At 44.5% G+C, this 17,152-nt stretch overlaps 1 protein-coding gene across 1 annotated transcript in view; it reads left to right on the top strand.

The window, feature by feature from the left end:
- CACNA1I (calcium voltage-gated channel subunit alpha1 I) overlaps positions 1–17,152 on the top strand; it is a 156,662-nt gene that overhangs the window by 102,519 nt on the left and 36,991 nt on the right. Inside the window, exons 6-9 of the mRNA XM_031049972.2 lie at positions 1,350–1,665; positions 2,359–2,451; positions 7,712–8,018; positions 9,377–9,774. Of these exons, the coding sequence (XP_030905832.2) occupies positions 1,350–1,665; positions 2,359–2,451; positions 7,712–8,018; positions 9,377–9,774 (1,114 nt within the window). The remainder of the gene's footprint in view (positions 1–1,349; positions 1,666–2,358; positions 2,452–7,711; positions 8,019–9,376; positions 9,775–17,152) is intronic.

Below are 17,152 nucleotides of genomic sequence, written 5' to 3'. Positions count from 1 at the left end.
CTTAAAGCATTCATTTACTGTGTTTATATATTCCTTGGGGAAAAATGAATGTTTAGGATGATTGTCCTTTATGTAAATCAGGGGTAATACTACTTTAATGAGTGTAATTACATCCATATGGAGTTAGTGTAACCAAGAACTGAATTGGGGCAGCTGGCAAAGTGACAGATACTAGAAAATCTTTAGCTGACCATTACTAGAGAAATGAATTCTGTAGGCACACAATTCAGCAGTGATGTGAATGTGCTACAACACATCTTTGTGGTTTAGTTCCACTCAGTTTAGAATTAAGAGACTTTTTCATAATAGAATCATAGAATAGTTAGGGTTGGAAAGGACCTTAAGATCATCTAGTTCCAACCGACCTGCCATGGGTAGGGACACCTCACACTAAACCACGTCACCCATGGCTTTGTTCAGCCTGGCCTTGAACACAGCCAGGGATGGAGCATTCACAACTTCCTTGGGCAGCCTGTTCTAGTGCCTCACCACCCTCACAGTAAAGAACTTCCTCCTTATATCCAATCTAAACTTCCCCCATTTAAGTTTTAACCCATTGCCCCTTGTCCTGCCACTATGGTCCCTAATGGAGAGTCCCCCCTCAGCATCAACACCTGTCCTTTTCCTATGACACTTAATGAACAAGTCTGCATTTACGGAACATGAAAGTTGTGTATTGTGGCACTGTAAGGAATGCACCAGATAAAGTTTAATAGAAAGTTTTAAATCTTCACCTTTCATTTTCCTGATCATTAGCTCATCTCCAGCTAAGCAAGCATAGATGATGTTAATTATTCATGTATTTGGAAGGTGCTTGCATTATGGTGAACTTGTCATGAAACATTGCACCCATAATGCCAGCTGTCAAAAAGGAGTCATAGTTAAGGTTAAGTCAATTTTATCTTTGCATTTCCTGATTTTAAGGCTGAGCTGTGCAACCTTAATTATGCATGAGCTGGATTTTGATTTTGTAGAGGTGCAGAAGGTTCTCTGCCAAGTGTTATAAAATATGTCCATCAACAGTTACATACATGAGTACATCACAATAAAGCCTGATGAACTTCCTTAATATCACTGGATCTAATTTAACTTTGATGCTAATGGGGAGAGTAATCAGAAGGAGATTGTGTAATTTGGCTTAGGGTGATCTGATGGGAGGCAAAGCTCTGAAAACTGGGGACTCACCCTGGAAATTTCCTGCTTTCCAGGAGCCCTGTCTTGAGGCAGTAAACCTGGAAATCTCTTACCCAGTTCAGTCCCTATCCAGGGAGAATCTAGCTCCAGTAGCATCGCTGATGGGAAACCGTCTGTTACAGGAACCTTATGACTGTGTTTTTTTATCCTTGCAGACAAGGTGACATTGTCCTTCCCCCTTATTACCAGCCTGAAGAAGATGATGAGATGCCCTTTATTTGCTCACTGTCAGGAGACAATGGAATTATGGGCTGTCATGAGATACCCCCACTGAAAGAGCGGGGCCATGAATGCTGTTTGGACAAGGATGATTATTATTACTACAACTCAGTCCGGCAAGAGTTCAACATCAGTGGCATGTGTGTCAACTGGAACCAATACTACAATGTGTGCCGTACAGGCAATGCCAACCCACACAAGGGTGCCATCAACTTTGACAATATTGGGTATGCCTGGATTGTGATATTTCAGGTAAGATCAAGTTCACCTCCTAACATAGCTCAAATCAAGTTTTCTTTTTCCAACTCAATCTTTCTGTGCTCCTGTGACAGTTTCTGCAAGGTGAGATACAGCAGCAGAGAGAAAAGTGCCTTGCAACTATTCTACTGAGAAAAACAGAGTGCCCAACATGAATGGTGTTCCTGAAGATGGAACATAAAGGAGGGACATAGAGATGTTCAAGGCTCTTGCTGAAATGAGCTGAACTCTTCAGGCTGACTTGTACCAGTCTTCCCTTCAGTCCAGATCACTATAGCAAAGGGGAGGCTATTTTATTTTGATTTTTTGTAATTCCCCGCACACAGATTCCCATTGCAGATGGGACCTAAAATTCAAACATTTTCTCTTTTCCACCGGCTGTACGCAGTGTCCAGTCCAAGGGGCACAGAAACCTGCTGCGGGTTTTTTCCCTGCTGTGATCCAGGGAAATGAACTATTTTAATGAAATATTCCTGCTGTGGACTAGCATGATCTCACAGGCTTTGATACTATGCCAGTGTCACCAAGCAGTACCATGCTGATTCTCTGGAATGGAAATTTGGCCTCCTTGAAATGAATTGTTGTTTCTCACCTTCCTTGGGTTGCAACAGCCCTGCCTGTATGCACTGAGGAGGGAACTCTGGGAGCCCACTTCCCTACTGTTTCCCTTGTTGCTTGTCTCTGCAGGTTATCACACTGGAAGGGTGGGTGGAGATCATGTACTATGTGATGGATGCCCATTCCTTCTACAATTTTATCTACTTTATCTTGCTGATAATCGTAAGTATAAGCCTCGATGACTGTCAGCATTGCAAGGTAAATGCCTACAAAAGCCAGGTGTTATGTCAACACAAATATCATGGAAGCAAACTACTTCACCTGGATTTCTTCTAGGAATTTCCAGAACCAGCTACTTGATTTTCACCAAGAGTCAGTGGCAGGATCACGTGGTTGTCAGCCTGGTTATTGTCTTTCATTAAAAAAAATATGCTTAGGATGGATTCCTAGAGATATACATACCCAGTGTAGGGTAATGTTCTCATCCATGAATCTTCTCTCAATGTCAGTTTCCCAAACTAGTAGGCCCAGAGACTAAGCACAGAAATTCATTCCTGCATCTGCCCTCCTACTTGGTCTCTTTATATGTTTTAAGCTCTTGAGTTATTCTTGAGCCATGTTTTATGGCTTTTGGCAGGACATGGATTTCTGAGATCCAGGTTCTCAGATTCAGATTTTGTCAGATTTGGCGTCTGTCATGCTGAATTACTTCCTCACCATGAACAGAAAGGAGCTGCTGCTCCGAAAGTGTCAGCAGTCCAACGTAAACTGGCTGTGTGAGATTACTTGTAGCTGGTGGAGATAGAAAGAGAAAAGTGTGTCTGTGATGAGAGCTTGAAGATAGCTTTGCTGTAAGGATGTTTGTTGTCAGTGCCTGGAAAGAGAGGTGAGATATGGTGCCATTCCCTCTTCCAGTCTCAAGACCCTCATTTGTAAATGCATTTTCTTGAAGGGAATATCCCATTTCTAGCAAGGAAGAATTTTGTTTTTATGAAGACTCTTGCACTTTTCCCATATGGGAACTCTCCTGGTTTCAGCTGGAATAGAGTTAACTTTCTTCCAGCTACTAGCTGTTTTTAGTGCTGCGTTTTGGTTTTAGTCTAACATTGATAACACACTGATGTTTTAGTTTAGGGCCAAAGTCAAGAGTGGAAAGGAAAGACATTGGATGGATTAGGGGAAGTATGAAATCTGTATGCCATAGGTACAATTTAGTTGAAGGTCACTTTGCCAGTAAGGACCTAGTGTGTGTTTTCAAGGCCTACATGTATTTGGATGAACTGCTGACCAGACCTGGCTAAGATTCTGCTCTTCACTTGCTACTTGTCCTATGTGATCACGCTCTCCTAGAGATAGGATCTCTAGAACCAGTCACCCAGTAACTGCCCTGGCTCATCTGGCACAGGAACTAGTTTAACTTCAAGCTGACATGCAGTGACTTGACAGCAAACAAACTTTAATCCAGTTTCTTGATGAAATTCTGCTTCCTGTACATATGGGGAGTGGCATGCAAAAAATAATCTACTGGTCAATTCAGGACAGAGAACTTATAAAAAAGCTGAATCTTCATTGTATGCTTCATTTTTCCCTGCCTTATGGCCTTCTGCCAAGGGAAAGATAAAGAGATAAAAACAGGAAGACAACCTGCTCCTGTGGGCTGAATCATGAGCCAGGACAGCAGAGGTGAAATAGAGCTGTAGGAGTGTTGCTTTTACTTTGAGGCTGGAGAGTCCCAAGGAGAGACAGTGCAGAGGTATGATTGCACAGGATGGAGGGGAATTTACACCAACTCTCTTCCCAAAGGCACACGAAACACCCACTGCTTTTTATGAGTTCAGAACACAATTATTTCTCGTGAAGTTTGTTCAGATTCCCACCATACGATAGTTATTTAGTACTTGCATTTTCACTTTGAGCAGCATGTGCAGAATATTCAGATTTGTACAAGATACTTCAGCACAGAATTTACTCCTTGTCTCAGACACAGACTCTCCTAGGGCCAGGAAGGACTGTGTGCAGTCAGTGTTTAACCACTGGGGTGGGCCCAGCCTCCTGCGGGACTTCCAGAAACTGCCCCTCACCCCCTGCTCCAAATTACATAAATGCTGTCAGTGTATTTTTGTCTCCTAAGCAGGAGCATCCTTCTGCTGCTGGCTCACCTCATGTGGATTCCCAGTGGTTCAAACCTTGCCTCTGAATTTGCAGGTGCTGAAAACCCTCAATTAAACACACCACCTGAGATCTTACTGCAGAGTGTCATTGGCATTTCTAGACACTCCCTCCTCATTCTCAGAAGCTATGTAGGTTTATTTCCATCAGATGCAGGTGCACATGAACATCAAGTTACTCTGGAGACTGCTCAGAACAAAGGAGCCATACGCTAGATGGGATATTTCCTTTGCCTTTGGTGGAGTTACACCCTGGAAATATTTAACCTTTCTGTTACCTACTTTGCATGCATACTGTATCTTTTACAGCACATAGAACACAACAGTTGCCCTTGGTTGCAGAATAGAAATCCCTTAGTTTTATTTTCCCTCCATGTCTTCTTGTAGAAATGATGACCTCTCTTCAAATGTGATGAAGAACAGTCCTTCCAGCCTTTTTCTTTCCCTTCTCCATGGTTGAAAGGCCTGGGTTTCTAAGCAGGATTGCTCTGACAGTCATACTTCAAGACCTGAGTCCTTGCTTTTCCACATACATCCTAGCCTTGGCTCAAACTTACTCTTCTGGGAATGGATCTCTGCAGCAACTTCTTTAGAGCTAAGCTTTCATCCATGACTTCCCAGTCCTCCCAGATGTATCTTCAAACACCTACATAAAGGCACTACCTGCTGCTACTCATCTGGCAGGAAGAAGGCTCCACCATCTGGATGTATTCCTAGCACAGTAAGGACTCCTGCATAGACGTGTTCTACCAAGGGCAGGAGTGCTGGCTGACCCTGGCACTCAGAGTGGCCTTGCAGAACAACTTGGTAAAAGTATTTTACATATTCAGCAAACTGCAGATAGGTTCCTGCTCTGCAAGAGATCATGGAGCTATCATGAAAGAAGGACTGCTTTCACTTCTCAGGGTTTCATTTGGAACTTCCTGCCTGAGGTCCAGCTGTCTCTTTGTCACTTCTCCAGCTACTTGGCCATTGGTGTGGCTCTTGGACTAGAGAAAACTCTCAGGCTGGCGTGTATGCTGCAGCACTCAGTGGCCTTCTTGGAGTGCTCTGTGCTGACCCATGCGGGTTTCAGAAGACAAGCTGGATATCCAGGCACAAGCAAGTTAAAAATAATGGCAAATCAGTCAGCATCTCCAGCACCAGTCAAGTTTTATTCAAAATTGCAGAGTCAGGGATTGAAGGCTCTGTTCAGTTGAGCTCAGTCTCGGGGCTGGACAGAACTCCTGTGTTGGGGCTTTGAATCAACAGTCTCCTTCTGCCTTTGTCATATGCTTTGTGTGACTTATGTCAGACACTTTTGATCTCCCTGTTTAGCTAGCTAAGATGGATTGCTCAGTTACAAGCCATCTGGGAACTTTCTTGTTCTTCTGGTAGCTAGGATGCAGTGTCAGGCTTGGCAGAGCCTGGGAGTTTATGGACTTGTCTGTCGTCTTCAGGATTAAACAAGTCATTTGTTTGATGTTCTCAGCTAAGAGTTTTAAGGATTGGGTTTAGTTGCCATATCCAGTCCTCTCACTCCTCCCTTTTTTGCTCATCTGGTGGAAGATCACAGCAAATGGTGCCTGTGAGGACAGGGCTTGGTGATGTTAAACCTGAACACCCCTTCAGATTCAAGCCCAGGCTGGCAGTGTGACCCTGCTGAGGGCATCTTGTTACTCTCAGTTCCTTTGCAGGTAGCCTAGAGAAAAGGTGTTGCAAGTCTCAGTCACTTGTTGATTGTGGAGTTGTTGGAAGTTGCAAAGTACCAGGCAGTGTCACAACTAGAGTTCCAGAAATGCATGTGTAGCTAGTGTTCAGCTCCCAACCCTGCCTCATGCAGGGAAAGCTAAGGGATGTAACTGAATGGGTAAGCTGAAGGGGAAGAGGGCAGGAGAGCACATTGGAGAATTTGGATTCCCAGTCATACTCTTTTCAGTGAAAGCATGCAAGACATTATGGACTAGCAAAAATCTTGGGGGAAAGCAAAGAAAACTGAATGAGGCATTATTTTAATCTTCAAGGCCACATACAAAAGCTGAAGGGAAAATAGGCTGAAATACGGGCAGGAGAAGAGGCAGGAGAGGAGTTCATTGATGAAGGGAAGCAGAATTAGAACAGCTTTGAAGTGTTCAAAGAGGAGGAGAAAAAAAACCAACCCAGCCCTTTATTTTGAGATGGTTTATTGTCCTTATGTTGAATCTGTCTGAGAAGAGCTTCATGTTTCAAAGGTTTATTCAAATGCCAGCAGTGACACCTCCCCTTCAAAATACTGAGAACCACTGTATTAAGCTACTGGATACAGCTTCTAGGCACCTGTGTGCAAGAGAAAGGGACAGCCAAGGGGGCAAGCTGGTATGGGCAGCAGCAAGAGCTGTGCACTGAGGGGAAGTCTCCTTGGGTAGGTAAAACAAGCTGCGGTACTTGCTGAAAAAAAAACTCTGCTTTTTCCATGCACAAGGGTTGGGGTCAGGTTATCACCAGCTTTGCTTGTTCTCTCACCTTTGCTGGTAGGCCTATGTGGGGAAGGACACATGCAGATAAGGTCAGGATGGATCCAGCTTTGTGTCAGAGCTGTTGGCTAGGAAAGGAGAGACAGGGAGGTGAGATTGGGTCCTGTGTGAATTTGTACAGGAGGAATATAGTGTGAGGATATCCCTTAGCAGGAATGTTTCCTGGTGCATCTGAAGCAGAAATCTTGAGCTAGTTCTTCCTCTGCTCCCAGGGGCCACACCGCAAAGTCCATTTCAGAGCAGAGCAGACATGTGGTCCTTGTTCAGAGATCAGACTGCATTTTATCAATGCTGTATCACCACTTAAAACTCTGTGGGGAGCAGGCATCAGTCAGGGCATCATAGCTTTGAAAATTATTTTGAAAGTGGTTACAGCCCTTTTATGTATGAAATTCTCTTCATATTGAAGCCCAGGTTTTATCCTACGTGTAGCAGATAATCTCTAGTGGAGATTAATCTGTAATTTCATAGTATGTAATACTGAGATCTAGATCTTTCAGCACCAACAAATATAAAAGAGGGATATGAAAGTGCTTCTAAGGGACTTGCTAAAGGTCCCAAACCTGCCAAAAGAGCCAAATGCCAGGCTTGTGTTTCCTGAATTTCAATTCAGAACTCTAAATTCTGCATGGAAATCCCACTGAATTTTCAAAAAAAAAACAAACTAGCTCAGCTAGCCCTGGCTTTCTCTGGAATCCTATCTCCATACACAGACTGGTCTGCCTCCAGTCACTTTCCACACCTCTCTCCTCTTATATTCACCCTCCTGCATGTTCTTCCTCCTGCTGATATTGATTGTTTCTTCTAATCCTTTACTATTAGGTGGGCTCCTTCTTCATGATCAATTTGTGCCTGGTGGTCATTGCCACACAGTTCTCAGAGACCAAGCAGCGGGAGCACCAGCTGATGCAGGAGCAGAGAGCCCGGTACCTCTCCTCCAGCACTGTTGCCAGCTACATGGAGCCAGGAGACTGCTATGAGGAGATCTTCCAATACATCTGCCACATCATGCGCAAAGCCAAACGCCGCACCCTTGGGCTGTATAACAGCATACAGAGCCGGCGCCAGGGCCACGTGCAGCCAAGCAATGCCAAGCTAGGCATGAACAGGAAAAGCCAGAGGCACTACAGTAAGGATTGCATGTGTTAAGCTGGAAATGCCAGTAGTGGAAACGTGAGTGTAACTGGGAGCATCTCTGTGTGCCAGCTTGCCAAATGACCTGTGCCTACAAAGCACAGAATTAGAATTAACATTGGCCACAGTGAGCATGGGGCCATGGCCAGTGCACTAGACTTGCAGGGTCGGGATGACCAGCGAGAATGGGAGTGAAACAGGGGTGACCAGCAAGGAACATGGGAAAGCCAGATCTAAAATCCGGAGTCTAGTAAAGGGCTCCAGGTCTGGTATATAGAAGGGTAATGACAGCAGTTTGGGAGAGAGAAGTGTTACAGGGATATGACAAAGTGGGACTAAGGATTTGACTTGGTGACATAGCAGATCCCCCACAGTTCTCTGCCAAACGTGAGTTGCTGTGCTATAAGAGATAGGCAAAGGGAATAGAATTGTAATGGGTGTCTCCTGAGCCAAGGAAGCAATACTGCAGAACTTAGGCAAGGGCAATGAGACAATTTTTCTTGATGGGAGCACATGCTGTTGTGTAAAATTAGATATGAGATACCATGTAAATTGGATTCCTGGCCTGAAAAGTAACTGTAAAAATGGTTTTATAGAGTTAGTATTAACTGCTTCCAATGCCTTTCCTAAGTTATGCTCCCACTAACAAGCAAAAAGTATATTTTCCTTCAGCTGGACTTGCATATTCAGTCTTTCATTTTCTTTACTTGCTGGGAGAAAAGTTTCTGCAGCCTTCATGCACTGAGTTAATGAATTAATTGATTCATGTCTATTTGATCTTCCAGGCCCAACTTGGAGGGCTGAGGAACACAAACTTAGTTTTCTCACTAAACTCAGGAGATCTGTTCTGACTCAGAGCACATTGACTGTCAGGAGAAATTGTTCTTGTGCTACCTTTTCTTGCTTCTTGAGATGCTTTGCCAATGTAGCTTCTCTAATTTAGAGAGTTCAGCTCAGCATGTGGGTTCTTGGACCCCACTTGTAGCAGTTCAGGCCAAAAATCAGCCCTTGTGATTGTTTTTCCCTCTGTTCCCATGTAATACAAGCTACTGAGCCTCAAGCTGTGACTCCTGTATCAGCCAAAACAGTTCTTCCTCTGATGGATGCAAACCCCCATTGAGCCTAATCACTGTCAGCTGAACAGTATCATGCCTTTTGGTGACACAGCCAGTGTAAAGCCTGTAACGGCAATGGCTTTTATTGCTAGCCTTGAGATGATGTGCCAGTGCTTAATCATCTTTACCACTAAAAAGCCCAGTTACCCTGTCTAAATACCCCAAAGTCAAACGTGTGCCCAGTTTCAGTGTCTTTTTCAAAGCCTCCTCCTTTAAGCATGTTCATTTCTCTCCTTAGGGCTTTGCCAACAGCACAACTCTCTTTCCTGCCCTTCTCAGGGCTTTGTCCAGCCCATTGCTGTGACAGCAACCTCTGATCCCACCAACTGCCCCCGATGCCATAGGGTGGAGCATGAACCATCCCGAAGGCTCTCTGTCCTGGATAACACTGACTCAGAGCAGGAGGACGGAGGAGCCAGGAAAGAAGAGGGAGAGTGCAGCAGAGAGGAACAGGGTGCCTCAACGCTGGAGAAGGAGGAGGTGGAAGAAGGTGGAGGACTGAAGCTCTGCAGTGATATGTGGCGAGAAGTGAGGATCAAGCTTCGAGTGATTGTGGACAGCAAGTACTTCAACCGTGGGATCATGATTGCAATCCTAGTGAACACTATTAGCATGGGCATTGAGCACCATGAGCAGGTAAGGCACCTTAGGGTGTGGGTAGGCAGAGTGGACCCGTGAGTCCTGCTGGGGGTTACAACCTTGCTAAGCAGTTAATGCAAGTTGGTGGAGGCAGAGATTGAACAATTTGGACTCCAGGCTGCAGCACAGATGGTCCCAGCATGGCTTTGGAGAAATCCTCAGCATCTTGCACGGTCTTTTCTTCCTTACTCCTGCACTTAATCCTGTTCACTGTCTTTATGTATTTCCCTCTCACCTCCTCTCAGCCCCTCTCTTTTCCTCCTTCCTGCTTACTTTTATCTCTCTGTTTTTCTTTTTTACCCTGTCTTCTCTTCCCATATTCTTCTTTCTCCTTCACCCTCGTGTCTTCAATCTTCCTCATTTCTTTCTCATTTCCCTCTTCATTAGCTTACTGAATCCTTAGTCTATTTGGTTTATTTAATGCGCCCTCTGGGGATGTCACAGGCACTTCACCAGCATGTCAATCCAAATCTATCAATCAGCTTGCTAGCCTTTCCAGCTTAATTAAGAGATGCCTTAGCACAGCCTAACTATACAAGAAAGCTAGGAAAGGCACCACTTCCCATGTCCAGTCATTCTGGGGGTTCAGATGGGTTGAGCCTTTCCTTTGCCCTGGCAGCAAGAAGTGATGGATGGGTCAGACAATAGCAGGTGTGGGCAGAGATTTGACTTCATGCCAATAGTTTTTAGGCAGCTCTGAGTCAGCAGCGCACTTTATCCCAATGACAGACTTACGATATGGAGAAGGATTGTGTGCTCTTATTTTATAGCTGGGAAACAGAGGCTGTGTCCATTTTGTGATGTGCAGAGACAGCTTCAGAGAATGTTAAATATGCCCCATGACCTTGCATCTGTATTGCTGGTAGCTCTGCTGCACTTTGTGTTAAAGGAGTCCATGCTGCACATGCATGTCTCAAATCTACGCTGCCTGAATGTGACCATGATTCACTCTACGAGTCTGCCCAGATCACAAAAATAGGGGATCACTCCACTACTGAGATGCTGACTGCATTGAAGCTTTGGAACCAAGGTGAAGTCTGGTCCTGAACGCAGTCTCAGGTAGCAAAGAGACAGACAGTGAATCTGGTTCAAGCAAGGCATTCTGATTTGCCCTTTGCTGTATCAGGATGGACATATCTTTAGACCCAGAGTACATTAAATTCCCTTTTTGAGGCAACATAGTGTGTGAACCAGTATTTGAAGCCTTATATGTCTAGATCCCACCCACATACCAAGTGTTAGACCATTCTCCAAAGCCCAGCTAAGTTTCTGATACAAGGGTGGGAAACCTTAATCTGAACTCAGAACACAAAACTGCACTGGATGCTTCAGTAGCAGAAAAACACTGGTGGGAGCTCAGAGGAGAGAAGAATGAAAAAGAGACTGGACGGGTTGACTCATGAGAATAGATGAAAAAGAGCGATGCATCTAACACATAGCAGAGAGATGACTAAGGGCTGAAGCCCAGGAAAATATGAAAACTGCCCACTGATATTTTAAAGATGTGAGCACCAAGCAGAAAAAGCCATTGTTCATTTTGATTTATTGGAGACAGCGTGACTTAAGCATTTAGCAGAAGAATAGTTGAGCTGGAAGTAGAGAATGCACTCTAATGTTTTGGCAAACCTGCGTGCAGATTTAAGCCCTTCTAGGCCACCTCTGCTGTGTTTGTACAGCCTGCAGCAGAGTAGGATCTGCCTGCAGCCTCGGGGCTTCTAGTAGCAGGGTGTTAATGACGTCCTTAAAGTTATGTTACCACTTTTTATCCTTAAATAGCTAGGAAAAGCTTATGACCCTGCATGCTGTTTCTGCTAGAAAGTTATGTCAGCTGAATTGATCATAACTGAAATATGTGGTGTAGCCTGTTTATTTAGAATATGTACAGTGAATCCTGACACAAGGTTAAAAATAATTCAGACCATACAAATTCTAGGTCCTTTTCAGAAAGCAGTAAACTCGAAAGCACACAGACATATACACTTCCCTTTGCTTTCTTTCAGTATTCCTCAAGCCACATTATCAGTACATCTCAGACTGGTACTTCTTCACATCCTTTTCTCTCATTCTTTTGTTTTGTTTTGCTTTTTTCTTGTTGTTTTTTCTCCCAGAAACACAAATTTCACAGAAAGATTTCCAGCAAAAAACCTCTGTCCTCAGGGGTCTGTGTTTTGCAGGGTGATGCCATCCTATGACCAAAGTAGCTTCTGTTGCTTCAGCTACTTCATCATGCAAATGTCTCTTGGCCCAGAGTTGATGCATACAGCAGCCTTTTTATTTTCTGGTGCAAACCCCAGCCACATTCTGGGGACATACCTGACTGGGCAAGAAGACGTGTGAAAGTGCTGCTCCACTTGTTCATAGGCTATACACTGGTGAGTAAGTTCACTGACCAAAGCACCCACCAATCATCAGGTTAATGGGTGAGACAGGCTGTGCCAGCACAAGGTTCAGCTTCAGAAACACAGGAACCTGGGGGCCACAACCAATGTGCAAGTCTCACCTTCACTTCCTGAGCCTTGGCCAACAGAAAGAATGTCATGAATTAAAATTACCTGTTCGTTACAAGTCAGGGGTTTAATATTCACAGCATCTTTCTGCCACTTAGCCTCAGCAAATCAAACCACTTTACTCAAATCCAAATCATTGTGGAATTTGTCTTTGTTTAGCTTATGCATCTAGTCCTCTTGTCCTTTCCTACATGTGTGGCCAGGGAGGTTTCCCATCTCCTTGTGCATTTCTTGTGAAGGAAATAAACTCATTCTGGGACAAACTGCACTGTTGTAATTTTTAATTCTTAAGATTATCACAAGTTATCACTTGTGAATAGATAAGTTTATTCAGATCCATCAATGTGCATTATACCAGATTAATATTCTCAGTATTAAGTCTTCAGATATTGCTGGGACATTGCACAAACCCAAATCAGTCATTTCAAGCTCTGTCCTCCTTGAAATATTTTTTGCAGTTCTTCAGATCTGCTTATACTTGGGAATGCCTATTTTTAAAATCCAGTATAGAAAATATTAGATGCTTGTGGCTGTCCAGAAGGATCCTTTTAAGAGGCTCACTTTTTAAAATATTCACAGAGGATGTGTTGGTGCTGCTCACTTTTCTCCCTTACTCAGCTTTCAGATGAAGGGCTGGTCCCAGCTGAATGTCCCAGGCTGCCTTTCTCTTGTATTTCTTGAGTCCTGTTGAACTCAAGCTTCTTTGCCATTAGTAGCCAGTGAGACAACTGCAAGATAACTTGGTTTATCTTCTCCAGTATCTACTCACAGTATTCCTTTGTACTTCAGATCAACACTTTATGAGGTCTTGTGTGGATCAGGAGACGATCCCTTGTTTCCTAACTGTAGCAGCCCTGTGGATCAGTACCTTCATATCCTATAGCCTATGAGATTTTCCTTTAAACCAGCTGTTATTGCATCCAGAAGTTCATATTTTAGAGCTATTACTTCTCTTTTTATTATTTGCTGCTTGTCAAAAACATTCAGCAAATGTCCAAGCTAGCTCATCATGCTGACATTTAGTAAATGATGGAACAGTCTCCCTGCAGTGGTAGATGAAACCACATTACTTCAGTCTTGTAAAACTAGGATATAACAAGACATCACGAAATCCTGCATTGGTTGTGGGGTGGTGATTAGAGTAAGTAAAAGCTTGTTGGTATTTTCAGTGGCTGATTTCTGTGCCTTTTTCGATTATTGTCAAATGACTTTGAAATAGTAAAAACAGAGTCTAGAGTGACCTCTTTATGGAATATTTCTCTCTCATGTTCTCAGAGGCAGTGATGTGCAGGTTTTGTAGGGCTGGTCTGCTTAGATCACATCAATTACTCTTCAGTTTCTAGACAGCTGTAATTTTACTCCTGGTTAAGAGAAACTTCTCCTGCGGGGACTTCATGGTGGTCAGCATATTCAGAATCATAGAATCAACTAGGTTAGAAAAGACCTTTAAGACCAAGTCCAACCATTACCCCAGGACTGCCAGTAATTCATATCACCATTTCTTGGGAAGCCTGTTCCAATACCAGATCCTTCTGCAGAGCTTCCCTTATCCTTCAGTAGATCAACACTCCCAGCCAACTTGGTGTTGTCCGCAAATTTACTGAGGGTGTACTCAATCCCCTCAGCCAGATCATCCATGAAGATACTAAACAACACTGGCCCTAATACTGAGCCCTAAGGGACACCCCTAATGACTGGTCGCCAACTAGAAGTGATACCATTTACCAGCACTCTTTGGGCTTGGCCATCCAGCCAGTTTCCAGCCCAGTGAAGAATCCACCTGTCCAGGCCATGAGCAGCCAGTTTCTTCAGGAGAATGCTGTGGGAGACAGTGTCAGAAGCTTTACATAAATCCACATACACAATGTCCACATCCCTTCCCTCATCAACCAGGTGGGTCACCCTATTGTAGAAGGAGACCAGGCTGATCAAGTAGGACCTGCCCTTCCTGAACCCATGCTGACCAGCCTGATCCCTCTGTTTTCCATCACATGTGTTATGATTTCACTTAGGATCATCTGCTCCATCACCTTCCCCAGCACTGATGTGAGGCCTACATGCCTGTAATTCCCAGCGTCTTCCTTCCTGCCCTTTTTGTAGAGAGGTGTCACATCAGCCAACCTCTAGTCCTCACGGACCTGCCCTCTAGACCAGGTAGAGGGTAATAGATGATAGAGAGTGCTGATAGATGCTGGAGAGTGGATTAGGAAGCTCCTCTGCCAGCTCCTTCAGCACTCTTGTGTGGAACCCATCCGGCCCCATAGACTTGTGTATGCCTAAGTGGAGCAGGAAGTTGCTAATCATTTCTTCCTGAATTATGGGGACTTCAGTCAACTCCCCATCTTTGCCATCGAGCTCAGGGAACTGAGTACCCTGAGGATGGATCATGACTATTACAAACGTGAGGGAAAGGCAGCATTAAGTACCTGAGCTTTTTCCTCATCCTCAGTCGCTAGCTTCTTCCTACTATCCAGCAGAGAGAGGATGGAGGTTCTCTTTGGTCCTTCTTTATTGCTAATATATTTGTAAAAGTACTTTTATTATCTTTTATGGCAGTGGCCAGACTTAGTTCCATCTGTGCCTTCGCCTTTCTGACTTTCTCTCTAGAAAACCTAACAACATCCTTGTACTTCTCATGGGGTGACAGTCACTTCCTCCACAGGTGATAAATTCTCATGTTTTTCCTGAGTTCCAGTACTATCTCCTTGTTCATTCAGACTGGTCTCTTGCCCACCAGTTTGATCTTCAGCACATGAGGACCATCTGCTCCTGCACCTTAAGGATTTCGTTCTTGAAGTGTCCAGCTTTCCTGAAACCATTTGTCCTTCCGTAATGTTTCCTAAGGAGTTCTGCCAACCAGTGTGCAAAATAGACTGAAGTCAGTCCTCTAGAAATATAAGGTGGAGGTTTTGCTGACCTTCTTCCTGACTTCTCTAAGGATTGAAAATTCAGCCATTTGTGATTGCTTTGCTCAAGACAGCTTCCAAACATCACATCACCTGCTAGTCCCTCTCTGTTTGCAAACAGCAAATCCAGCCAGGCATCTCCCCTAGTTGGCTCATTAACCAGCTGGGTTAGGAAGTTACCTTTCTCACCCCCCAGGAACCTCCTGGATTGTTTCTTCTCTGCTGTGTTGTACTTCCAGCAGATAAGTCAGGGGTTGAAGTCCCCCATGAGAACAAGGGCAAGCCATCGTGAAACTTCTCCCAGTTGTTTGAAGAACACTTCATCTGTAGCTTCATCCTGGCTGTGTGGTCTATAACAGACTCCTACCAGGATATCTGCTTGGTTGGCCTTCCCCCCGATCTTCACCCACAAACATTCAGCCTTCTCACTCACATCACTGAGTTCAAGGCAGTTGATGTGCTCCCTGACATACAACACAACCCCACCACCTCTTTTTCCTTGCCTATCCCTTCTGAAGAGCTTGCAGCCATCCATTGCAGCACTCCAATGACGCAAATCATTCCACCATGTTTCTGTGATGTCAGTTATGTCATGATTTCCCTGCTGCACAATGGCTTTTAACTCCTGTTGGTTGCCCATGCTGCAGGTATTGGCATAAATGCATTTACGTTGCCCTGTGGATCTGGACTCCAACAATGGCACACTACCCTGTGGCTCATATCTAGCGAGCCTGGTGTTTCCCCCTTTCCCCTTCTAGCCTAGTAGAAAGTGATGCCTATAAGCTCTGTTAGCTCCTGGGCTAGAATCCTTTTCCCCCTTTGGCACAAGCATACCCCATCTACTGCTCATAGGCCTGATGCCATGTAGATTGGCCCATGATCAGAAAAATGCAGGTTATGGCACTGACACCAGTCATGGAGCCAGCTTTTAATTACTGAGATTTTTTCTGATGTAAACACTGTCACTGATGGTGACTGGCAGGAGGGACTAGAACACTACTTTGGCTCCTGAACACTAAACCCCAAGGCCCTGAGTCCTTATTGAGTCTCCTCAGGCTTCTTGAATTGATTTCTTCATTGCCCACCTGGAAGACTAATAAAGGATAGTAGCTCCAGGGCTGAATATGATGAGGGAGTTTTCTGGTGAAGTCCCTTACCCTGCCCCCAAGGAAGCCGCAGACTTCCTTGTGAAAACCTTTTTGACAGTACAGCAGTTTCTGGCTCCTGTCAGTTAATGGACTAATTACTTTTTCAGTCTAATCTGACATAAGAACTCTAATGTAAGTAAGAAACTGAAAAGGGGAAAAAAGCTGAGCTGCTGCCCTCTATTGCCCCAGTTCTAATTTCTGATCACTGGGCAGGAACTTTGAAATAGATCTGATACATAAATTTCATGCTCAGTATTTGATCTGCATTGTTAGGGATGAAGGATTTTGTGCCATGAAGAATTGGGTAGTTTCAGGTTTGGAAAGAGATCCGTATGCAGAGTAGGTGAACCGGCCTGGTTCAGACACTGGCTCTGGGCATGCTTTGTCCTCTGTGATTTCTCTCCCCTTCAAGCCACCCTTCTCACCCTAATACTCAGCTTCCCCAGTTTTGTTCAAGTTTCTCTCTTAGTGTGATGGGTAAACCAGCCTATCAGACCACTTTTTTCCTTTTCGCTTGCCTGCCTCATTAAGTTACACTTCCCTGGCCAGAGAGAGTCCTCTGCACCAGCCGTGTCCACTGCCATTCATGGCCCCAGTACCTCATGTGCGAGGGCATCCCCACACAGGACACTGCCCCTCATGTCCCCAGCCTTGCAGCCCTGGCCCCAGCTTCTGGCTCTTTGCACAGTGCTGAATTTTTTGTATCTCCAGAAACAGCTGTAATGCCTCCTTTATCCAGGGAGTGTACCTCTCCAGCTTAGTCCTCTCTTTTTCTCTTCTTTGTTTTCCTGAGTTCATTCCTTTCGTGTTTCTC

Source organism: Melopsittacus undulatus, chromosome 5 (assembly GCF_012275295.1).
Source record: "Melopsittacus undulatus isolate bMelUnd1 chromosome 5, bMelUnd1.mat.Z, whole genome shotgun sequence".
Classification (NCBI taxonomy): Eukaryota; Metazoa; Chordata; class Aves; order Psittaciformes; family Psittaculidae; genus Melopsittacus; species Melopsittacus undulatus.
The sequence above is the reverse complement of the archived record's forward strand: the minus strand, read 5'-3'. Positions and strand labels throughout refer to the sequence as shown.